Source organism: Mesocricetus auratus, unplaced genomic scaffold (genome assembly GCF_017639785.1).
Source record: "Mesocricetus auratus isolate SY011 unplaced genomic scaffold, BCM_Maur_2.0 Super-Scaffold_100033, whole genome shotgun sequence".
Taxonomy (NCBI): domain Eukaryota; kingdom Metazoa; phylum Chordata; class Mammalia; order Rodentia; family Cricetidae; genus Mesocricetus; species Mesocricetus auratus.
In genome coordinates, this window is record NW_024429213.1 from 14,032,173 (window position 1) to 14,058,159 (window position 25,987).

The 25,987-nt window shown below is 39.4% G+C and overlaps 1 protein-coding gene across 6 annotated transcripts in view; it reads left to right on the forward strand.

The window, feature by feature from the left end:
• Clcn5 (chloride voltage-gated channel 5) overlaps nucleotides 1–25,987 on the forward strand; it is a 168,038-nt gene that overhangs the window by 96,827 nt on the left and 45,224 nt on the right. For all 6 annotated transcript variants that reach the window (XM_040733671.1, XM_013124499.3, XM_040733672.1 and 3 more), the window contains one exon: nucleotides 9,493–9,639. In XM_040733671.1, coding sequence (XP_040589605.1) covers nucleotides 9,493–9,639 — 147 coding nt within the window. The remainder of the gene's footprint in view (nucleotides 1–9,492; nucleotides 9,640–25,987) is intronic.

The following is a 25,987-nucleotide window of genomic DNA, read 5'->3' on the forward strand; positions in this document are numbered from 1 at the left end:
TATCTTAAAGTTTTTATGAATTTTATATGTAGTTTTCAAAGTGAAAAGGATTAATAAACGTAGTGTTGTCTTTCTTGGGTCTGATATTTCTTTATTCCCGGCCTTCTAGGGTGCTTTTCTAGATACCTCATTATCACACTTACTTTAGTTTTGCTTTCTGAGATTTGTTCTTACCATGGATCTCACCACATTTGCCTCCAACTCAGTATCTTCCTGCTTAGCCTCATCTCTGGTTTTACAGGCACATGAGACTGACCTCAGCTCATTTATCACACTTTTGAAAGTCTGTGAAACAGAACTTTTATGATTATATCTGAAGAAGTTTGAATTAGTACTGAAGAAAAGCTAGTCTTCTAAAAGAAGGTAGCATATTGTTTTGATTTATCTGAAGTTTTAAAGCCATTTAAAGTAAATTATCTGGAGTGTACCTTGCTTATTCTTCTGTTGGGAATGATCCAAACACTATAGATCTAGGTTGTAACACTATAGATCTAGGTTGTCAATTCCTTCAAAAGTATTCACAGAAGAGATTAGCTTGTCATTTGCTACATTTCACAACTGTCTCTGGCTGATGTGACCTCTTCCTCCTTCTTATCAATTGTGCAAGTACAGCTTCTCCCAGCTTAGCTCTTCTCTACATCAGCAGTTTTTATAGTGTAGCATGTGGGTTCCCAGGACCTTTTGACGGGTGGGGGTTACAAGGTCAAAAGTATTTTTATGTTAGTGTTTAGACATTACTTGTGTTTTGAACTCAAGCATATGTTGGATCTGGAGACTAGTTTATGTTCGGGAAAGTGCAGTTATCTTTCAAAATATGTTAATGTATTGAATTGAGTATTAGTGTATTTTACTTACTTATTTATTAATTGATTTTTTTATTTAGGCAGGGTCTCCAAATCTGGCATGGTACTCATTATGCAGCCCAGGATGGCTTCAGAATTATAGCAATCCTCCCCCTTTGTCCTCCTGACTGCAGGGATATGAGATGTGAGCTGTCAACACTCAGCTTATTACGTTTAAATAAGTGAATGAATATATATTTTAAGCATTTCTTAATTCTCACTTTAAATACAGTAATTTTCTATAGATATAATCCATATGAATAAGAGCTTTCTTAGAGTCCTCAATAATTTTGAATACTAAAGAGATCAAAAGATCAGAACTTTTGAGAACTGCTGCTGTAATGTTGCCTGTTTAGACTTCCCATCACTTCTCAAGCCTCTGCTTCCCTGTGAGGATGACCCTCCAGTGAAGGCCACACTGTAAGGAGATGTACAGTTTTTTTCTCCTGGGGATTTGTACTTGAAGTTCTGATAGGTTAAGGCAATCCTTTGGATTAAAAATTATTCCAAACCTCTGAAATACATATCTTTTATGTCATCTCAGAGATTAATATCAGGTATCCACAGCTCATTTCTGATTCTCAAAATAAGATAATTAAAACAGAAATTGAAGTCTGAACTAGAGTGTTTTTGAGCCATCTGTTTGTGGCAGGCACTGGAGAACATGGGCTTTATGTAACCCTGTAATAGAAAGATATTGGAGCCTAGAGGGCACTTGCTTGGGTTTTAAGGTTCTTGTGTTCTTGAAAATAGATTTGGACAGAGATACCTGGGTAATAACAGAAGACAACATTTTATTGAGTGAAAAAGGCCCTTCAGAGAGTATAAATGGGCCAGAGCTGGACAAAGGCTAATGGTGAACGCTGTGCAAAGGATTCAGATTTTTAATCCCTGTACCAGAGGCTTTGGGGTCATTTCCTTAGCAGACACTTTCCCGCACATATTCTGTTACAAGTTGGGCTCAGTGTAGAGGAGTTTTTGTTTTCTTTCCTGTGTCATAAGTTACTTTCATATGCTAAGCTTGACACTTCAGAAACTTCCCCCTCTCTCGTCCTTCCTCCTTCCTCAAGCCTGGCTTTGAATAGAGTGGGCAGACAGCAGATAGTTTTCTGTCTGTGCTGCCATTGCTTTCTCTATCACAGTTAGGAACATCTAAGATTTCATTTTAAACAATAGTATTCTTACTGCTTTATTTACAATACATGGAATTTATGTGATGCCTCTTTCCCTGTGTCTTAGTTGTTTTTCTGTTGCTGTGAAGCAACACCATAGCCAAGACTACTTACAGAAGAAAGAGTTTATTGGGGCTTACAGTTTTCAGAGACTGAGTTCATGAACATTATAAGGGAGTATGGCAGTAGGCAGGCATGGCTCTGGAGTAGTGACTGAAACTTGACCCACAAGCAGAAGGAAAAGAGATAACTGTCAATGGTGTGGGTTTTTGAAACCTCAAAGCCAGCCCCTAGTGACACACCTCCTCCAACAAGGCCACCTTCTAATCCTTTCAAACAGTTCCACCAACTAGAGACCAAATGGAAATATATGATTCTAGGGGCTGCTTCTTCTAATCACATTCTCCATTTTCATATTTGCAATATCCGGTACCTGTACTTACCCAGAATGTCATTGGAAGCCTGATAAATATTTTAGTGGAACAAAAATGAGAACTTGTAAAGCCTATTGCTATTCTTTGCATGTTAGTGCTGAAATATATGATATAATCAGTATTTTTATTTAAGAGGTCATGTGTGGTGTTAGCTCACTCACATATTGGCTTATATATTTGTTTTTGCTAAATAAGTGTACTGGCTGGATTTGTGTGTCAACTTGAGACAAACTAGAGTCACCAGAGGAAGGAATTTCAGCTGAGGAAATGCCTCCATGAGATCCAGCTATAAGGCATTTCTCAATTAGTTATCAGTGGGGGAGGGTCCAGCTCATGGTGCTTGGTGCCATCCCTAGGCTGCTGCTGGTCCTGGATTCTATAAGATAGCAAGCTGGGCAAGCCAGTAAGCAGCAGCCCTCCATGGTCTCTGCATCAGCTCCTGCCTCCATGAACCTTCCCTGTTTGAGTTCCTGTCCTGACTTCCTTTGGTGATGTACAGCACTTTTGAAATGTAAATTAAAGAAACCCTTTCCTCCCCAACTTGCTTTTTTGTTAATGGTATTTCATTGCAGCAATAGAAACTCTAAGACAATAAGTTAGTTGATATGGGAACACTAACCTATTTGAACCAACATGTATCAATACTCATAGTAAAACAGGAATGATAGCGAGTTATACCACAAACTAATACCACCCTTTCCACACCCACCAGCTGGTTCTTGTCTTGGTCTTAGTACAAATTCTGGGAAGATATTTTCCTCCTTCCTTTTTTCCTCTTCCTCTTCTAAAAAATTAATTCTTTCATTTTTTATCACTATGATGTAATTATGTCATTTTCCCTTCCCTTTCCTCTGCTAAATCCTTCCATATATATCTTTTCAAAAATATGTAGTTTTTTCTTTAGTTGTTGTTACATGCACATGTGCATATGCATGTACATACATATTTCCAAAAACATAAATCCAATAGTAAATTTTAATGTCAGTGGCTTCAATTCTCCAAAACAAACAAACAAACAAAAAACGCAACAGTCTGACTGGCTGAATCAAGAAACAAAATCCATCTTCCTCTTTTAACACAATCACCTACATTGAAACTAGAAGAAGCAAAGTGATTTCTCAGCTGGTTCCAGCTCTCTCTTTGCTAGCATACAAGTGCCACGCTCACTTTCTAAAATGATGTTTTTATCATTTTGCTCTTTGGAAACCACAATAACTCCATTTGGTCTCCCACATCCTCCAGTTTCTCACAGACACCATACCTGTATTCTAGTTAAGAGTAAATGCTAGACAGACATGTATCTCCAAGGCCTCCCTTCTTTTCCTGTGCCTGAAATAACCTCTCTTCTCCATGAAGCCTTCTTTAGTTTCTAACCTTTCCTTCATTCTCCAAATGCCAACTGTATTCTTATTCTAACAGTCCAGCACAGATGTTATGTCATTTAAGGCTTTCCCCCGCCTAGCTCATAAATTCCTTGAGAGTTAGTGACAGAGTCATAAACTCCTTTTATATCCACAGTTCCCTTCCCTGTTAGTGCAAGGCAAAGATTTGTTAAGTGTCAGCCATATATGTGTGTTGATGTGCTGTTACCTCTTCCCCCTCAACTGGAATTCACTGCAGTAAACATTTATTGAACACCTATGATGAGACAACAGTATAATCGCAAGAACTGAAGTGAAAGAGATTTATGCAGTCAACATGGGAGTCTGAACAAAGGGACTATTGAAGGAAAAGCCTGTTTGAGCTAGTCTTAGATGGATTCAATATCATATCACCAGACTGAGAAGGAATGGGAATGGGGATAGGCAGGATTCCACAGAAAGCAGCTGGCTTTTGTAAAGAGGCAGAGGCACACAACTACAGCCATTCCTCCATATCTATGGAAAATTGGTTTCAGAGCTCCTTCCCAAGATATCAAGCTCTTTATATAAAATGACATACAATGCTTGACTATAACCTATATGCATCTTTTAAAATCCACTTCCAATCTTCTCTAGATTATTTGTGATAATTCATATGAATTTATTTGTTACACTATATTGTTTAGATAATAATAACAAGAAGTAAAATTGTACCATGTCATCACCGTAGAACTGATATTTTAAAGCATTTTTGATATGTAGTCGGATGAATTGGCAGATACAACACTCATGGATACAGAGAGCCAACTTGATGTGGTCTCTTTGAGGTATAACAAATTTGTGAGAGTAACAGTGGGCATATTGTCAGTTCTGCTACAGAAACACCAACCACATAATACTCTGAACATTTTACCCTTCCTTAGCCTTCAATTGCCTGTCAGATTCTACCAGCAGCTCCAGAACTAGATGGGAAAATAAACAAAACAAACTCTCTTGTATTATTCCTGGCATGCCCCAAAATCTGGCTGACTTCTCTCTTGTAGCCATCTACAGGCTTGATTTATTCCAGATATACCATTCTTTGAACTAAACCATCATATTGAAATGACAAGTTGTTATGGAAAGATCCTTGGCCTTGGAGTTCTACTACACATGAGTTCAAATATCATCTTTGAAGACAGTAGTTATTGTTTGTGTGTGTATGATTTTAGGGCTGGCCAATTTATATTGGATAACCAACAGACTCAGTAGGTTGTATTTATATAATAGTGCATCTATGTATTACGTAACAATAATAAAGAAAAAGAAAGTAGTGTGAGAGTGAGGGGGCATGGGAGGAGTTGGAAGGAGGAAAGAGAAGGGGAGGTGATGTCATTGTATTTTACTTAAAACACGTTAAAAGAAGTGAAAACTATTAATTAATAATTCATTCATTTTGTGGTACTGGGGCTTGAACCTAGAACTCCACTCATGCTATGCAAGTGCTGTACCACTGAGATATATTCTAATCCATTCTAATACCTTTTTTGAGACACATCTCAAAAAAATTTTCCAGTCTGGTCTTGAACTTACTTTGTAGTTCATACAGACTTTGAATTTGCAATCCTCCTGTTTGGGGTAGCTAGGATTACATTCTTCAACCACTAGACCTAACTCAAGTGTCAGCTTTAAAGGATCTTGTTTATTCATTCTGATGCTTTATTTGTTTTTCTTTTGAACATCTTTATGTCTGCAAAATAACTGTAAGTACTGTATCAAAGTGAATTATCCACAGGCAAATACCACATTCACCTTTACTGATGGTATTTTACCTCCTTTGTTGAACTCCTATTCATTCATCCATTTTGCTTGATTTACTGGCTGCATCTTTCATTGGCCCTGTCTTTCTGTGCATTTACTAAGGAAACATTGTATAATCCAAACATTGAACCAAATGACTGCTTTAGGAGCTGTTTAATATTAGGTAGCTCAGCTTAGCAGGGTTGTTCCATGTCAGTGGGTTACAGGAAAGAGTTTGTAAGGTCCCTGTGGGGAAACTGAGATGTTTTCCAGCTACTCCTTTGTTGGGCCTTCTCCTGTGTTATTATTTTGTTCTAATGAGTTCTCAGCACAATAGGTGCACACATCTGAAACTATGAATACAGGATGCATTCCAAAGCCAAACAGAAATTACTTTTGGACTTCCTATACTTTTCTTTCTATGATTTGTGTGGCTAATAGAGTTGTTGGAACTGGGTATTTTAAATCACATTTGGAATGAAACATATAACCACAGGGAAAGAAAGAAGGAAAGCATTCTGTCACAAATTCTTTGGCTTTCTTTCAGAGGTATCCACCATATGGGTCCCCCAGGCATTTGATTTTTTTCTTCTTCTTTTGTATCTCATACTGGGCTCAACCCCTGGGTCCTCCTGCCTGGTTTTCCTAAGTGCTGCAATTAATGATTTACTCTACTATGCCTGGCTTCATTTAATAAATTTAAATTGAGAGAGAAATTTAGTTACTTTGTTAGCCTGATTTTTTTTCTTTTCATCAGCTAAAACAGCGTTTATTTCCAGTTGAGGGTTTTAGAAATCTAGAAAACCCTACTAATTGAGATTGAGAACGTTTTTGTAGGTTCATTGAAAATATCAAATTCTACAATCAATCAGTCATTAATTATAAATACTGATGATACTTTTATTTAAAAGGAACATTGGTGTCAGGGTGGAAAGGGGGCAGGGATCTCATGATTTGTATGTACATTAATATATTTTGGGGGAAGTGTTTCGAGACAGGCTTTCTCTGTGGCTTTGGAGGCTGTCCTGGAACTAGCTCTTATAGACCAGGCTGGTCTTGACCTCACAGAGATCTGCCTGCCTCTGCCTCCCGAGTGCTAGGATTAAAGGCGTGTGCCACCACTATCTGGCTACATTAATATTTTTACTACTTTTTTTATTCTTGTTGAGTTTGAAGTGGCAAAAACAAAAGTGTCATGTGGCATTCTTAGGAAGTTACAAATGGGGCTTGAGGAAGAGGTAAATAAGTTCTGTAGCTACAGATTTAATATCTTTTGTCAAAAATGCTTGGAAATAATAGAGTATTGTGGTACATGCCTGTATTCTTACTACTTATGAGATGGAGGAAGGATAATTACAGGTTCAAAACCAGCCTGGGCTACATAGTGAGAACTCAGTCTTAATAACAACAATGTATAAACAGAAATGTTTGGGACCAGAAGTTTTCAGATTTTGAAATATTTGCATATGTAGTAAGATATCTTTGAGCTAAGCCTCAAGTCTAAATATGATACTAATTTGTATTATATGTGGAGTTCACATAGTTAAGAGGTCATTTTCTATAATATTTTAGTACACCTCATTTTGACTGCAACTAGCAGAGGAGACTTGATGTGGGATTTCCATTGCTGGAATCTTGTTGCAACTCAAAATGTTTCACATTTTGAAGCATTTAATGTGTAAAAGTTTTGGATCAGAAATAGTCAATGTCCAGTAGGTTTCTTTAAAGTGTTAGCTAAGATAAATGAAATTCAGGCTGAGAAGCATCTTTTATCTCAGAGCCATGGGAGCTGAGATCTAGTTTAAAGGACAGAGGTTGTTTATTTTGTTTTGAACGTTTGTTGTTTCTGGAGGAAACCTGTGCATGTAGCGAGCTGACCTAGGTTAGGGAATCGGGCCCAAGTGATGTGGGAAGGTATGTGGCCTGGGGTGTTGGTGTCTATACACATATGCATGAAAAAAGAGGCCATGAATTTGAAGGAGATCAAGGTGGAGCCAGCATGAAAAAATAGCTACTGAACAAATTTTGGGAAATTTGAACATGAAAACAACAGCAATGGATTATGACACATTGATGAAATAAGTATTCTACTTACCTATAAATACAGAATGACTAAATTAAATATTTTATAAGAAAAAGTCCGTTAGTGCCAAAATATCACATCAAAAAATAATCACTGTTACAAACTGACATTCTTTTGTTGTATCTCTTGGTAGAGGCCTAATCCCAGTACTTAAAAAGTAGAAGCCGAAAGATCAGGAGTTGAAGGTTATCTTCAGCTACATAGAAAGTTTGAGGCTAGCCTGAGTTAAGACCTTCTGTCATAAAAAGTGGGCGATTGCCTACAAAACAATTGTGAGCTATAATCTTCAAAACTGTCAAGGTCATGAACCTCATGAAAGGGCCCAAGAAACCATCACACATGGGTACCTTTCTGTCCCTTTTTGGTAAGTTTATAGTTTTTTAAACATTTTAGAGATATTCTTTAAACCAGGCTTGCCTGGAAATCATGGCAATTCTCCTGTCCCCATCCCCCAAAGTGCTTAGATTATGTGTATGAACCACTTTATTTGGGTTATTTTTCCTAATTTTGAAACTCTTTAAAGGTTAGTTAAAATTACAGAAATGGAAAAGAATTAGCAATTAATGAAGAAATACTTGTTTGAAGAAATCCACTGAAGTCAAATTCAGAGCAAATAGAGAAAAGCACAGCTATCAGAGAAAACCCATAGCTAGGTATTGTAGCGCAGTCATAGCATGTATGAGTCCTGAATTCCACCCTTAGCATCATGCCTGCCTCCAAATACTGATGCAGAGAAAGGTTCAGTACCAAATTTTGCAGAAATGGGGTGTGTTCTAGAAGAACAGGACCAATAGAATGAATGATATATATTTAAAGGGGATTTATTAGATTGGCTTGTCTGGATAGTCCTATAATGGCTGCCTCACATCTGACAGGCTACGAATCTGGCATTTGCTCAGTCCAAGAGGCTAAACTGATACCTCAGCAGTCCTAGTCTGGCTTTGAAGGCCTGGAGAATTCTTGGAGAGCTACTGGTCTTCAGTCTATGTCTGAAGAAGCTGGGTTCAGTATCAGCGAAGTAATGAGCAGTTGAAGTATCGGAACAGATGAACTTGTCAGCCACAGTGAAGGCAAACAGACAAAAAGCCAAATTTTCTTCTTCCATGTCCTAATGTGGGCTGCTACCAGAGGGTACCACCCACATTTAGGGTGGGTCTTCCCACTTCAAGTAATCTGATCAAGAAAATTCCTCACAGAAATGCCCAGAGGCCTGCCTTTTAGTTGGTTCTAGATCCAGATCAAATTGGCAACCAAGATAACAAAATGGTGTGTTAACAGGGAATGTGGTTTATAAGAGGAAAAGTCATGGTTTAAGCCATCACCCTTGATTGTAGCAGTGGTATGTAGTTTTGTTTTTTAAATTTCTGTTTAGATTTTGTGTCTTATTTTATCTGTGTGAGTGTTTTGTTTGCATGTGTGTACATGTACCACATCCATACTTGGTTCCCACACATGTGAGAAGAAGGCATTGTCTCCCTTGAAACTAGAGGAATAGATGGTTGTGAACCACCATGTGGGTGCTAAAAACCTGAGGTCCTCTGAAAGCACAAGTGTTCTTACCCACATAGCCATCTGTCCAGCCCCAACTGCTGTATATTGTATGTACATGTCTGTGGGCCTGTCTGCTGCAAATTAAATAGTAGTGAGTTTATAATGCACAGTTTGAGTGCTTTGAGAAATAATAAGCTTCGAAAGTGAAATAAGCCCTGGAGTTGGCAATTTTTACCATGCAATTATGTGTACTTACCAGAATGAAAAAGAAAACTCTGTCAGGGGCTAATTGTTCATTGTGATGATCCCAGTGTTTGTCTTTCTACACAGGAGCCATGGATAACAGAGGCTTTCAGCAGGGGAGTTTTAGTAGCTTCCAGAGCAGCTCTAGTGATGAAGACTTGATGGACATCCCAGGGACTGCTATGGATTTCTCCATGAGAGATGATGTGCCTCCTTTAGATCGAGAAATAGAAGGTATCATTCTTGCTAGTTTTAAAAATAGTTGTAATTTGTATATAGTAGGCACACAACCTTGTAACTTTTAATATATTCTTGTAACTAACACCAATGGTGGGATAGTGAATTGTCTTGACCCATAGAAAAATTCCTTCTTGCTATTCCTTTGCTTTTAGACCTCTGTCCTCCCTAGCCGTTGATATCACTTTGTCCTAATAGCTTTTTGTTTTCTTTTGAGGATATCTTATTAATGGAATGGGGGTACGGAGAGGGTGGGGCATGCATGGCCATGGTGTGCATATAGAGAACAAAGGATGACTTGACAGAGGATAACTTATACAGTTCTTCTCTCACACCAGGGAGGTTCTGTGGATAGGACTTAGGTTGTCAAGCTTAGCAGAAAGCGCCCTTTCCCACTCAGTCATCTTACTAGTCCTCTGTCTTGTGTCTTCTTTTGAGACTGAATTCTTTTACCCAGCTCGATGTCTTGGAGGTATATTATTTTCTTGATACATGCATACCCAGGAGTCATGGGGTACACGTGTGTTTGACTTTAAAAGAAAATGCCCAAGCACTGTTCAAAGTTCCTGTGAAGTTTTGCTCTTTCTTTTTCTTTTTCTTTTTTTTTGGTTTTACGAGACAGGGTTTCTCTGTATTGTTTTGGAGGCTGTCGGTCCAGCCTGGCCTGGAACTCACAGAGATCCGCCTGCCTCTGCCTCCCGAGTGCTGGGGTTAAAGGCGTGCACCACCACCGCCCGGCTAAGTTTTGCTCTTAACTAGCTCTATATGAATGTTCTACATCTTTGGCAGCTCTTGTTATTATAAGTAATTTTTATTTTTGCTTTCCTAACAAGTATGTACCATTATCTCATGATTTTAGGTTTATTTTCGTAATGATTAATGAGGTTTAGTATCACATTATGTGCTTATTTGCCAGGCTTATATATCCTCTTGGGTGAAGTAGGTGCTCAAATCTTACCCATTCTTTATAATTGCATTTTTTATTAACAGGAAAGCATCTGAAAAGTTATGTAATATCTCAGTGGTTATTTGCTTACTTACTATATTATCATTTCTATGACTGTGTTCAGTGCCATGATTTTAGTTCATGTAACCAAGCTTCTATTGATACACGTTTTAGTTATTCTCCTCTTTTGTTATTACAAGTAATGCCACAGTGAACCACTATGTAGTCCCCTCCTCTTATCCCCCTCTCTTTTTCCTGGCTCCCTCTCCCCTCCCCCGATGTTGCCAATCTGCTCAGGAGAGCTTGCCTCATTCCACTTCTCTGGGGTATCATGCATCTCTCTTGGGAACCTCTATGGGGGTCATTCTTATTCAAACCACCACAGTGTATATTTCTATCTTTCAAGCATATGAGAGTATTTTTATAGCACGAGTGTATGAGAATGTTAATTTCTTTACCACATTGGCGTAGAATACCACAATTTTCATCTTTACAATGTGATAGACTGAATAATTTCTATTATTACTTTCCTTTTTTTCTTTTATTTTTGAGACAGGGTCTCCCTATGGTGCTCTGGTTGACCTGGAACTCACTATGTATGCCAGGTTGATCTTGAGCTCACAGTGTGAGCCTTCTGAGTGCTAGAATTAAAGGTGTTAACCACCACCTCTGGCATCTATTATTTCAATTTTCAGGTTTTTTTCTTTTCTTTTTACTTGCTTTTGTTTTTTGAGACAGGGTTTTTCTGCATAGCCCTGGTTGTCCTGGAACTCACTCTGTAGACCAGGCTGGCCTTGAACTCACAGAGATCAAACTGCCTCTGTCTCTCAAATTTCAGTTTTAATTAATAAATCTGAACAGTTTCTTGTATTTGTTAACCAGTTTAACTTATTTTCCTGTTCCCATGTTTTTGTTTCTCTAACGAGTTGATTATCTTATTTATTTGAGCCCTTCAATATTACTAATTTTTTGGTGTGATATTCTTTGAATATATTATTCCACTTCCGCCAAGGCAGCATGGCCAGTCGGATCCTCTTCTAGATAGATCAGCTTGTTTGAGAGTATCTCTCAGGGGTCCTTACACCTTCTATGTGCCTGAGGAGGGAGAGCCCTAGTATGTCTTGTCAGTTTGGTGGAGTGGGGGGGCATCCTTGAGCTCTTGAGTTGTTTACTTCCTGAGCTTAAGGAGCTTCCCTGCAGGATAGAATGTTTATCCTCCCTTTAGAACAGTGGTCTTATATTTTTGGTTGTAAGCCTAGCCTTTAACAGCTGAGCCATCTCTCCAGCCCTAGAACAGTGGTCTTCAATCTGTGTGTCAACCCCTTTGGGGGATGAGCAACCCTTTCACGGGGGTCACAGGTCAGATATCCTGTATATCAGGTATTTACATTATGGTTCATAACAGTAGCACAATTACCATTATGAAGTTGCAAGGAAAACATTTTTATGGTTGAGGTCAGCACAACATGAGGAGCTGTACTAAATGGTCGAAGCATTAGGAAGGTTGAGAAGCACTGCCTTAGAACATCCAGTTGTTTCCTCTCCTCATAAATCTCCTGTGTCTTAACCAGTTTCCCTGCAAAGTAGAAGGTTTTAATCTCGGAGGAAACTGCTACACAACAGCGGGCCTCGAAGAATTAATTATTTGGTAGGAAGAAAAAAACTTAGAAAGAAAAACATACTTTTGTAGAAGTGTCAACAGACATACTATACAGAGGAATAAAAAAACAGGTATGAGCCAGAATAGGTAAGTCACAAACTTGGGTGTTGTGCTGGTTAAGTTTTAATGCCAAGTTGACATTACCTAGAGCCGCTTGGGAAAGGAAAACCTCAATTGAAGAATTGTCTGATCATTTGGCCTGTGGCCATGCCTGTGAAGAATTCTCTTGATTAACGATTGATGGGGGAGAGCCCAGCCCACTATGGGTGTCACTATCCCCATATAGGAAAGCTAGAGGAGAGAGTGGGAGCGGGAGAAGGAGAAGAAGAGGGAGGGGGTCAGAAGAGGGCACTGGATCCCCTGGAACTCGAGTTATGCATGGTATGAGCCATTGTGTGGGTACCAGGAATCGAACCTGGGTTTTCTGCAAGAACAAGTGTTCTCAACCACTGAGCTACCTCCACAGATACAGATAGCATTTTTAAAAATGTATTGTTTTGTTTTATTTTGTTGAGAAAGAGTCTCATATAGTCAAGGCTGGTCTTGAGCTCACCATGTAGGTAAGGCATGTGCCAAGACGTTCTGGCATTTTAAAGGTATTTTAATCCTCATTTCACTAATAGAATCCATGGCTATGGGATATGTGGATGTAGAAATCCCACAGAATAGCTTTTACATAGTTAATTACCCATTATTATAAGTACTGGGATGGATGGAAATAAACCAAATAATAGGAGATAACTAGAGAACAACACTCTGTAGTGAACCTAGGGCGTCACACATGTTGACAAACATGTTACCACCAGGCTACAAGCCCATTCCCATTTTATTTTATTTTTTGTTTTGAAGTAGTAATATATACCTGTAGTGCTACCACTCTGGAAGCTGTAAGGCAGGAAGATCAAGAGTTCAAGGTCAGCCTTGGAATTAAATTTATTTAGTTAGATGGGAATAGGGGTACACATAACTGTTATCCCAGCACTCAGGAAGTCGAGCCAGGAGGATCACCAGTTCAGTGTCAGAATGAGCTACACAGGAAGACCCTGTTTCAGAATACCAGTAACAGAAAAATAGACACAAAATAAAATATATCAAGGATAGATGGTTACAAGTACTTGCTGTTTTTGCAGAGGATCTGGGTTCACTTGTCAGCAGCAACATGTAGGCTCACAACCATTTCTAAGTCCAGTTACAGGGATTCTGATGCCCTCTCATAGCCTTTGTTGGCACCAAACATACATGCAGGCTAAAGACCCATATGCATAAAAATAATAACATCCCAGCATCTTTTTAAGGAATGACAGCGAAGGACCCTGAAGACATGACAAAGTTGGCGTGAACATAGCAATGTGAAAAAGGTTTTAAGGCATGATGATGCAGATCTGTAATCCCAATACTCTAGGGCCAGAGACAGGAGGATTACAGCAAATTTAAGACTAGCCTAGTCTACATAGTGAGTTCTAGACCCACTAAGACCCACAAATGAGAACCTGTCTAAAATAGCAAGTGTCCCTTCCTCCTTTAAAAAAGGAAAGAAAAGTAAAAAGAAAGATAATAAAACCATAGATTCAAAAGGATAACATCAGGCAGGATGTGTTGCTGTATACTGATCATCCTAGCATTTTGGAGGCGGAGGTAGGAGAATGGAGAGTTTGAGACCACCATGGACTACAGAATTAGTTCAAACTATATAGGAAGACCTTGTGTCAAAAATCAAAATGAAGTCAAGAGCAAGGATGACAAGAAATTAGAGTAGGAAAGGTACCTCAAGAGATAGCCTCTGCCCATTCCTTAGGGTGGGATGCCATGCTCAGTGGCAGCAGGACCCCGATAAAATCCCGGTACATGGACTAGCTTGTTGGAGCCCACTCCCCATGGGAGGAATCGATGCTCAGCCTTAAAGCATGGGAGAGGGACCTGGCCCTATCCCAACCTATGTTGACTCCTCATGGGAGCCCTTACCTGTGAGGAGCAGTGCTAGGGGTGGGCTGCGGGGAGGGGGGAGGGTGGGAGGAGGCAAAGGGGTGGGAAGAGGGGTAGGAGGGAGAACTGTGGTTGGAATGTAAAATGAAATAAAAAATAAAAAAAGGAGATAGCCTCTGAATTTAAAGTTCATAAAAGAAATGTATTTGTGCCTTTATATTTTATGGTTTGTTTTTATTAGAACACCTCTAAAAAGGCAAGTATGTTTGTATGTCACTTGTATATACATGCACCTACAAGTATAGTGTAACAGTAACTGGCTTTAGTAACTAGTGTGCTAGGCTACCACTAAACTCAGACCTTTACATAGGCCTTCTGGCCAAACCCAAATCATCACTGCTTCTAGTTGAAAAGGGGAGGGGGGAAGTTTGCATATGGCATTGCCATTGTGTGTTCATTTTGCTGGCAATACAAAATCTGGGTAAATAATTGTTCATTATTCCTGTTTCATGGTCTAGAAAAATGAGACAAACTAAGATTTTTGACTTGGCCTGTGATTGTGTTTTTTAAATAGGTAGCCTCCACCACTTTTCAGTATATTCTTAGAAGTCTTATTTCTTGTAGATTATTAAGATCAGTCCACAAAATAATGAGTCCTCTTTTTTATGAAACACATGCAATGCAAAAATTAGTTCACTTACCACATATTCTGTAGCGATGAATTTTTTCTTGTTTTGCTTTCAAAGTTTTCTTTTCTTATTTAATGTCTTTGCATAGGATTTCCTAGTGAGGAAACCATTAATAGAAGGCCAGAAAGTTATTGAAGCATGGTGGTGAAACTATGCATAAAACATTACAGTTTTTATTAGGCATGATAACATGTACTGAAAGAAAGATAAGTTCTGTGGAACTTAAATGTTAGTAAAAGTGAGCTGTGCAATGGTGGCGCACACCTCTAATCCCAGCACTTTAGAGGCAGAGGCAGGCAGATCTCTGTGAGTTTGTGGCCAGCCTGGTCTACAGAGTGAGTTCCAGAACAGGCTCCAAAGCTACACAGAGAAACCCTGTCTTGAGAAACCAAAACAAAACAAAAGTTAGTAAAAGCGGTTCTTGTTTTCTAGATGGCTATATCGGAATTGATATATGAAGAATGAATAAATCAGTTATGCATGACAAAGGTACATTGGAAAAAGCATAAACACACAGGAGGAGGGAAGTAGAAAGTGAGTTTGAAGTACAGGCAAACATTCAGAGCTGTTCTTGTCATCCATCTGTTCTCACTTGCCTGGGCAAGGCCAGCACTGCATTCACTTATTCTTTCATCCATCCATCCATCTATTAGTATCTATGGAGTGCTCATCTATAGAATATTAGCACTATACTGTCTGATAATGCTACTGATTACAGAAACAGAGTCTGCCTTTTAGAGGTCTAAGCCTCCCAGCATGAGGGATATGATGGATGGTGGCAGTTGGAGCAGTAGGGGACCCAGCAGGTATACAGCAGGATATCTAGTTAGAAGTCTACATGGCATAGTATTGTGTACACTTGATGATCTTATCTGGTAGCCAAAGCATCACCAAATGATTTAAAAAGCAGAGGAATGATATGATCAGATTTGAGTTTTGGAAAATTGACAATACAGAGGGCAAATTGAGGGCAAATATGAGGATGGTGAAATTTTTACTGCTTTAAAATTCTAGGCAACAGATCAGAAGGCTTGAATGAAGACAAGAGGAAGGGATAGTGGGTTCTGGAGAAACTGCAGTATGGAAATTAAAAGGAACAATGAGGTACTAGGGATAAATAGAAAAGAAAGACTCAGGGGTAACTTCAAAGCCTAGACTGGTTATGGAGTAGACTGTGTTCTCCCATACCACCTACAGAGTCTCGTTGTAACTTCCCAATGCGTCAGAGCAGAAAATAATCATAATAATCAAATGGGATAGAAAAAACAACAAGTAGACTATAAAGCAGTTCTGTTTGTTCTGCCAAACTAAAGAAGTCATGCTTGCCCTTTAAGGAGAAATGGAACAAACCTTGGACTCTAGCTCCTGATGAAACCCACCATCATAACCTCAGAATCTAGTCCCAGAATCCCAGCTCTCGAGGCAGGCAGGAGAATGCCTATGCTTCATGGGAAGACGGCCTGCTAAAGCACCCCTCAGTTAGGCTTCTCCCCAAGTGCTCTGACATGAGCAAATAAATGTGTGGAACACTCCTAAGCACTTGGTCTGAGAAAGTGGGTAGTTTGTGCTGCTTTTGTGAGCTGTGAGGGAAAGGCCTGAATCAACAGTACCATGGGGGCACAAACCACATCAGTTTTAAATAAAAATAAAAATCTTTTTTGGCTTTGTTGATGTTTTTGGCTTGGTAGTTTTTATACAAGGCCTCACTTTGTAGCCCATGCTGACCCGGTACTTACTATGTGGTGAAGGCCGCACTCATAACTCAGTGCGAGCCCTCTTACTTTAACTTCCCGAGTGCTGACTTATAAGTTATAAACCGCCAGGCTTTATGATACATATGATGATATCCACAAGCTTAAAAGCTTCCTTTTCTTCATAGGAAAATGGGCAATTTCAGAATCCCTATCTGTTAATGTTTCACCCATATAAGCTTTATTAAAGTTTATATTTAATTCAGATTTACTTACGGTTTACCTCATTACACAGAGGGATTATGTCAAGGCTCCTCTTAGTTGTGACGCATGCTTGCATTTCTGATGTTTCCAGTGACCTTAGCAGTTTGGAGCAGTAGTCAGGTATTTTATGTAATGCTTCTCCATTGAGATTTATCTGATGTTTTCTCATGATTAGGCTGTGGTTGGCACTTTAGGAGAGGAAGACCGGTGAGGTCAAGTGACCCATCAGTGTGACATACTGCTGATGATTAGGCTGTTGCTGGAGCTTTAGGAGAGGAAGACCAGTGAGGTCAAGTGACCCATCAGTGTGACATACTGCTGATGATTAGGCTGTTGCTGGAGCTTTAGGAGAGGAAGACCAGTGAGGTCAAGTGACCCATCAGTGTGACATACTGTTGATGATTAGGCTGTTGCTGGAGCTTTAGGAGAGGAAGACCAGTGAGGTCAAGTGACCCATCAGTGTGACACACTGCTGATGATAACGTTGATCACCTGATTTATTTTTCCTTAGGTTTCTCCACTTACACAGTTACTGTTTTCCTTCCTTTCCATACTGTGTCCTTCAGAAAGCAGCGAGAGGCCCTTGCTTACGGACAGAGGAATTATGTCCTACCTCCTTGAGAATGCTGGACATGGGAGTTTTCTACTCTCTTCCATTCATTTACTTATTCTCTCATTTGTATTGTTTTATACTTTGGCCTCTAATCTATTCCTACTTAATGTTGTTGCATAAATTGTTCCAATTTTGTCCTTGAGTTGACAGTGTTTCCTCTGCCATTGGGGGTTTGTTTTCAGTACTCCCTTACCTTTTGACGCTCATCTGCTCTGTTATCACTTTACTGTTCTAGTACCAAAGCAGGGACTATATGTTAGCCATCTCTCAAGGAGCCCTGCTTTCTTTTCATTGTAGAACTGATTTAGGAATGAAGATAGGACACTAGCTATGCCCATTTCTACAGAGGCATTACTATTTTTTTGAGACAGGATTTTATATATGCTGACCTCATTCTTACTATGTAGTTATAGATGGCCTTGAACTACCTGAATTATCATCATAGAACCTTCATCCAGCAACTAATGGAGGCAGATGTGGAGATCCGTAGATAAGCACTGGGCTGAGCTCCCAGAGTCCAATCAAAGAGAGCTAGGAGCAATAATATGAGCAAAGGGGTCAAGACCATTTGGGGAATACCCACAGAGATGGCTAGCCCAAGCTAGTGGGAGGTCACTGACTCTGCACTGACATCTGGGGAACCTTCATGGGACCGAACTGGGACCTCTGAATGTGGTGATAGTTGTGTGATTTGGGGCAATCTGTGAGGACGCTGGCAGTGGGACCAGAATTTATCCCTAGTGCATGAATTGACTTTTTGGAACACATTCTCTTTGGAGGGATGCCTTGCTCAGCCTAGATATGTGGGGGAGGCCTTGGTCCTGCCTCAGAGAGATATTCCAGACTTCATTTGTTCCCCCATGGGAGGCCTTACCTTCTCTGAAAGGGGATGGGGGTTGGGGTGGGGAGAGGGAGGGCGTAGCAGGAGATGGGGAGGGAGTAGGAACTAAGATTCGTATGTAAAATAAAAAAGAAGCAGAAAGATTCACTAGAGCTGGTGAGCTATCTCGGTGGATAAGGGTGCTTGTTTCACAAGCTTGAAGACTTGAGTTCCATCTCCAGGTCCCAAGCAATAGAGGGAGAGAACTGCTTTTCCTCTGACATCTACATGTATACAAATGCACATATACACTCACAATAAAGACGTTTTTTAAAAGATGCTTTCACATCTTTATGTGGATAGCTCATTCCTTTATTTGAATGGATGATAATCCATTCTCTGGTTATATCCCTGGTTTTTTTTAATCCATTCACCTACTGATGAGTATCTTGATTGCCTCCAGTTTTTTTGCAGTAGGCAAAAAGATGCTATAAATATCTCTGTGTAGAGTTTTCTCTTTAGGCGGAGGGAGGGAAGGATTTATTTCAGTCACACTTCTATATAGCAGTTCACTATCAAAAACAGCTAGAGCAGGAACTTAAGTAGAGAAGCAATCTGGAGGAAGGAGCTGATGCAGAGTCCTGGCTGATGAACGAGTACTGGCTTGCTCCCCATGGCTTGCTCAGTCTACTTTCTTATAGAACCCAGGACCAGCATCCTAGGGGTGGCACCACCCACAATGGGTTGGATTCTCCTCATCAATTACTAATTTAAAAAATGTCCTACAGGCCTACCTACAGCTCCATCATTTTAATAATATAATAAAATATAATAAGATAAAGCAAAAACTAATGCATTAATATTGGACAAAACAAACAAAACAGGATAAGGGCTCAAGAGAAGGCATAAAAAACAGAGACCCAATATTTCACACACTCAGGAATTCCATAAAAACCCTATACTAGAAACTATAATATATACACAGAGGACCTGGTGCAGAACCACGCAGACCCTGTGCGTGCTACTTTAGTGTCCATGATTTCATTTGAACTTTGCTCATGTTTATCTAGAGGGCCTTGTTTGCTTGGTGTCCTCCATCCCCTCTGGCTCCTTTTTCTGTTTTTTGTTTTTTGAGACAGGGTTTCTCTGTGGCTTTGGAGGCTGTCCTGGAACTCACTCTTGTAGACCCCCCCCCCGGCCCCCCGGCTCTTAAACTCTTTTTGCCTCCTCTTCCACAGGGGTCCCTGAGTCCTAAGGGGAGATAGTTTATGAAGACATCCTGTTCAGAGCTGAATGTTCCCAGGGCTCCCACTCTCTGCATAATGTCTGGCTCTGGGACTCTGTTCCCATCTACTACAGGAGGAAGATTCTCTGATGATGGCTGAGCAAGACACTGATCTATGAGTGTAGCAGAAAGTCATTAGAAGTGTTAAAATTAATACTACATTATTTATTTATCTACTCATGTATGCACTTATTTATTTGATCACATATTATTTGGTCATGTATTTAGTTTTTCCCCAGGTCCCTGTCTATCTAGTCTCAGGTTCTTGGTCACCTAATCAGCCTTGGTATGACTTGCATCTTGTGGAATGGGCCTTAAGCCAAATCAGATTTTGGTTGGTTACTCCCACAAGCTTTGTGCCACCACTGCCCAAGCATATCTTGCAGACAGGACCCCATTGTAGATCAAAGGTTTTGTGGTTGGGTTGTTGTTTGTCTTTTGATAGGTGCAGAATGTACTAAAGATACTGGAACATTGGGGTGAAGGCTCTATGTGGGAACCATCTCGACTTCTCTATGTTCAATGAGTTGTATAGGTGTTGTCTTCAGCAATGGGGCCTTGCTGTCATTGTCTGGAGAGCAACCTAATGTCTTGGCAGCAGACTGGGTTATTTGAGGATTCCCATGGGTCCTTTTTGGCCAACAACTCAATTAGATGTAACACAATCTTGGTACTTGTTGACAAGAGCTGGCTAGTTGGATCTTTGTCTCCCCCATTGTTTGGTGATTTCCTTTAATTTGACTTCATATATGTATATATTTTAGGAAGCTTCTACTGTATTAGGTTTCAGAACTACCCCTCAAATGCCCCTTAATTTTAGCTATTTCTCCCCATATTCCTTCTCTAGCCTCCCTGTCCTCCTTCCCCACTTTATCTTCCCATTGTAGTCTCCCATCAACCCATAAGTATTTATTCTATTTCCCTTTCCTAATATCTTATTTGTCACTGCTAGTCCCATACTCTAATCCTAATCCCTGTGGTTTTATGGATTGTAGACTGGATATAATTGACTTAACAGCTAATATCCAAATATAACTGAATACACATCATATTTGTCTTTCTGGGCCTGAGATACCTCAGCCAGAATGATTTTTTTCTACTCTCATACATTTGTCTGTAAATTTCATGATATTTTTTAATGGCTGAGTAATATTCCATTGTGTGTTCCTTTGGCTCTACATCCTCGCCAGCATGACCTATCACTTGTGGTTTTGATCTTAGCCATTCTGACAGGTATAAGATGGAATCTCAAAGTAGTTTTGATTTGTATTTCCCTGATGGCTAAGGATGTTGAACATTTCTTTATGTGTTTCTTGGCCATTTGAGATTCTTCTGTTGTGAATTCTCTGTTTATATCTATACTCCATTTTTAAATTGGGTTATTTTATTTTTTGATATCTAGTTTCTTTACATCTGAGTTCTTTATATATTTGGATATTAGTCCTCTATCAGATGTAAAGTTGGTAATTTTTTTTCCTTTCTCTAGGCTGCCATTTTGTCCCATTGACAGTGTATTTTGCCCTACATAAGCTTTTCAATTTCATGAGGTCAATTCATTAATTATTGACCTTAGCACCTGTGCTATCAGTGTTCTGTTCAGGAAGTTGTCTCCTGTACCAGTGATTTCAAGGCCATTTGCCACTTTCTCTTCTATTAGATTTAGTGTATCTGGTTTTATGTTATAGTGATATGTTTATGATTTAATAAAGTTTGCCTGAGGATTCAAAAAGTAAAGTCAGCCAAAAACTATAGAGGTCAAGCAGTGGTGATACACACCTTTCATCCCAGCAGCCAGAAGCGAGGGTGTGGTAGTACACACCTTTAATCGTAGGACTCAGGGTTAAGAGGTAGATGTATCTCTTTGAGTTCAAGGCCACCCAGGAATGTAGTATCAGATCACATGACTTTAGTCCCAGAACTAGAGGGGTATAAAAGATAGAAACAAGATCTTCAGTGGAGTGGAGTCATTTGTTCTCCAGCCACACTGAGAAGAGGCAGCAATTTGAGACTTGGTAAAGAGCTCGTGCATGGATCAGCCCTTTCAGCCTGAGCTAGAGGTACGAGCTAGTGACCAGCTGTTTTGTTTTTCTGATATTCAGCTTGAACCCTAATATCAGTCTCTGGGTTTTTATTTATTCATGTTAGATTATGTTGAGGTCTTTGATCCACTTGAAGTTGAATTTTGTACAGAATGAGGCCAGTTTGCATTCTACTACACGTAGCCATCTTACTTTGACGAGCACCGTTTGTTGAAGATGCTGTCTTTTTCCAGTGTGTATTTCTGACTTCTTTATAAAAAACAAGTGTCTGTAGGTGTAAGGATATGTCTCAGTCTTCAATTTGATTCCATTGATGAATGTGTCTGTTTTAATACCAATTCCATGCTGTTTTTATTAATATAGTTTTGTAGTACAACTTGTAATTGGGGATGGTGACACCTAGCTGTCCTGGTTTTCTGAGTGTATGTGTTTCCATATAAAGTTGAGAATTGTACTTTCAAGATTTTTGAAGAATTGTGTTGGAATTTTGACAGGGACTACATTGAATCTGTTGATTGTTTTTAGTAATATAGTCTAATTTTGTTAATCTGGATCTCTGCCTTTTAGTTCATTTGGATAAGAGTTTGTCAATCTTAGTGATTTTTTCAGAGTCAAATTTGTTTCATTGATTCTTTTATTGTGTTTGTTGTTTGTTTTTTATTAATTTCAGTCCCAAGTTTTATTTCTTGCTGTTCACTCATTTTGGGTGTGATTTTTTGTCTTTTTGTTACAGAACTTTCAGGTGTGTTGTTAAATTGCTAGTATAGGATCTCTCCAGGGTTTTGTTTTGTTTTGCTTTATAGGCACTAGTGCTATGAATTTGCCTCATGAAACCACTTCGATTGTGTCTCTTAAGTTTGGGTATGCTGTGTATTCATTTTCATTCAATTCTAGAAAGTCTTAAATTTTTCTCTTTATATCTTGACCCATTTTTTCATCCAGTAGAGAGTTGTTCAGTTTCCATGGTTTTGTAAGCTCTCTGTTGTTTCTCTTGTGGTTGATATACAATTTTAATCTGTGGTGGTCAGGTAGAATGAAGGGAGTTATTTCAATTTTCTTGTATCTCTTGAGACTTGCTTTGTGTCTAAGTACGTGGTCAATTCTGGAGAAATTTCCATGAAGTTCAGAGAAGGTGTATTCTTTTGTGTTTGGGTGAAATATTCTGTAAATATCTGTTAGTTCCATTTGGTTTGTAACATGAGTTACTGCTGTTTACTGACCTGTCTATTAGTGAGAGTGGAGTATTGAAGTCTTCCACTATCAGTGTGTGAGGGTCAGTATGTGATTTAAGCTGTAGAAGTGTTTCTTTTACAAACTTGGGTACTCTTTTATTTGTGGTACAGATGTTAAGAATTGCAATGTCCTCTTGGATTTTTCCTTTGATTGGTATGTAGTGTCCTTAGCTATGTCTTCTAATTAGTTTTCCTTTGAAGTTTATTTTGTCATAAATTAAAATGGCTTCACCAAATTCTTAGCTACTTTTGCTTGGAATATCCTATTCCTTTTTTTAACCTTGAGGTGATGTCTATACTTAATGTTATGGTGTGTTTCTGGTCTTTGTCTTTTTATTGGTGAAGTAGGAGTATTGATGTTGAGAAATATCAATAACCAATGACTATTGATTCCTATTTGTTGGTGGTGGTGGAGGTGATGGTGGTGGTGGTGGTGGTGGTGGTGGTGGTGTGTGTGTGTGTGTGTGTGTGTGTGTGTGTGTGTGTGTGTGTGTATTTTCCTTGTAACTTTGCTGGTCTGGGATTATTTATTCCCTTTGTTTTCTTGGATGTAATTAACCTCTTTAGATTGGAGTTTACCTCATAACACCTTCTGTAGTGCTGGATTTATAGGTAGGTGCTGCCTAAATTTCATTTTATTTTGGAATATCTTATGTTCTCTGTCTATGGTGATTGAAATTTTTGCTGGGTAGTCTGAGCTGGCATTTCTGGTCTCTTAGAGTCTGTGGCACATCTGTCCAGGACCTTTTGATTAGAGTCTCAATTAAGAAGTCAGGCATCATTCTAATAGGTCTACCTTTATGTGTTGCTTGGTCTTTTTCCTTTGCAGCTTTTCATATTCTTTCTTAGTTCTGTATTTCTAATGCTTTGATTATTATGTGTCAAGGGGACTTTTCTGGACCAATCTATTTGGTCTCTATGCTTCTTGTACTTTGATAGGCATTTCCTTCTTTATGTTAGGGAAATTTTCTTCTGTGATTTTGATGAAAATGTTTTCTGGTCCTTTTGAGCTATGTTTCTACTTCCTCTATGCTTATTATTCTTAGATTTGGTCTTTTCATAGTCCCAGAGGTTTTGATTGGTTTTAAAATTTAACATTTTATTTGACCAAGGTACCCATTTCTTGTGTTGTGTCTACAATGCCTCAGATTATTTCTTCTATGTCTCTAGAAGTTTATCTCTATGGTTTCTGTAGTAGTTCCTAAGGTTTTATTTCCAGAATTCTCTCAGTTTGTGTTTTCGTTGGTTCTATTTGTCCTTTCATGTCTTAAATGGTTTTATTCATTTCCTTCCACATATTTGTATATGTGTGAGTTTATTGGGTTTTTTGTTTGTTTGTTGCTGTTTTGAGACAGGGTTTCTCTGTAGCTTTGGAGCCTGTCCTGAAACTGTGTAGACCAGGCTGGCCTTGAACTCACAGAGATCTGCCTGTCTCTGCTTCCTGAGTGCTGGGATTACAGGTGTGTACCACCACATCCTGACTACTGTTTGTGTTTTTATGGATTTCTTTAATGGATTTATTCATTTCCATAGTAAAGTCCTTTATCATATTCACAAAAGCTGATTATGGTCTTTTTCTTGTGCTACAGCTATGTTGGGATACTCAGAACCTGCTATGGTAGGGTTGCTGGGCTCTAGTGGAGACATTGTCCTGGCTGTTGTTGTGTTTTATGCTGGAGTCCAGGCATCTAGGATGGCTGTAAATTTGCTATGTAGCTATGGCTTGCATTGGATTCCTTGTCCTTCTGCCTCCCAAGTGTTAGCATTACAGGTATTACCACATGCCTAGCTTGAAAAAAAAGATTTCTTTGGAGAGTTTTTAACCCATGGGTTAGAAGAAAGTGTGATTTCTAGGAATTCGGGGTGTGTGGTGTGGTGGGGAGTTTAGTGCTTTTTCTGTTGCTGTATTACAGTTTAATTTAATTGTGTTAGGATTTATGGCAGTGTAGGTGGGCATTAAGTCGTATCTGCTATTTGGGATAACTAGTTATCACAGGGGGCAAATTCCTATAGTGACTTTGTGTTTGTTTCCCCTCTTGATTCTGAGTTTGTCTCCATCTAGCTCCTTTAGAAATGATAGCGTCTTGCAACTCTTCCACCTATAACTTACCTTTAAGGCACCAGAGAGAGCTCTTTTGTGTGGCTCTAAAGTCTGAGGAACAAGGCAACATCACAATGAGGCTAATTCTTACTGTTTTACTGGGACTGTGTCTTGTGGCGTGACCTTCACAAGTCCTCCGAGTTACTCTGCCTGCCTTCTCTCTGCCCTTTAGTGTTCACAATCTACTTCCTTGAAGCCCTGGCCTTGCTGAGTATGTATTCCCCCTCAGGTGAAATTGGAAAGCTTGATGGGGGCTGGAATGGGAGGAATGCCCTTTCCCCAGCCAGGAATAAGGCTCAGGCAAAAGTATTTTCCCTCGGAGTGTGTGTGTTTGTTGTGAAGAAATCTCTGGGTATATTTCACAAGGGTTACTCATCCTCTCCCCTAGTCAAGGGCAGGAGATTTTTCTAGGATCTCCAGGATGAGAACTTAGTAAGGTTTCTGGAAGTAGAGCTTTGGTGTGGGACTCCGGAGCCCTCGGGTTTCTCAGATTTATGCTAATCCACACAGCTCCAGCAGTTCATGCAACTTGCCATTTGAGTTTTCCTACCTGTTGTTGCTCTTATGGCTTTAACCCGGTTTTTTCCAGGTAAGCAGATCTCAGCTGGGAATGTTTGGATAAGCTAGCTCTTTAGACTTGGGGGTAGCAATTTCTTCTGTAGCCTCGGTTCTCTGATGGATCCAGGAAAAAAAATCTTTTTTGTCTAGCCTTTTCTTATTCTGAGGGTAAGAATAAGAATTTCTAAACTACTTGGAAAAACTGAATTTGAAAGTTCCATATTTATTGTTATTTTTACTAAATTGGGGAGGATTAAGACTAGGTCTCATGCTGTGTAACTCGTTAGCCACAAATTCACTATGTATAGCTTATGGCAGTCCTCATGCTTTACTGTCTGGGGTACTTGAAATATAGGCACAAGACATTACACCTAGCTGATTTTTTTTCAAGGGACTGAAGTTGGGGCCTTTTGCATGCTAGGCAGACCCTCTACCATTTGTATTAACCCCCAGTCTCCCATTTATTTGTTTATGAACAGTGAATCTACTGCAGCAATCCTTTGATAGTACTGAAATTTATGGGA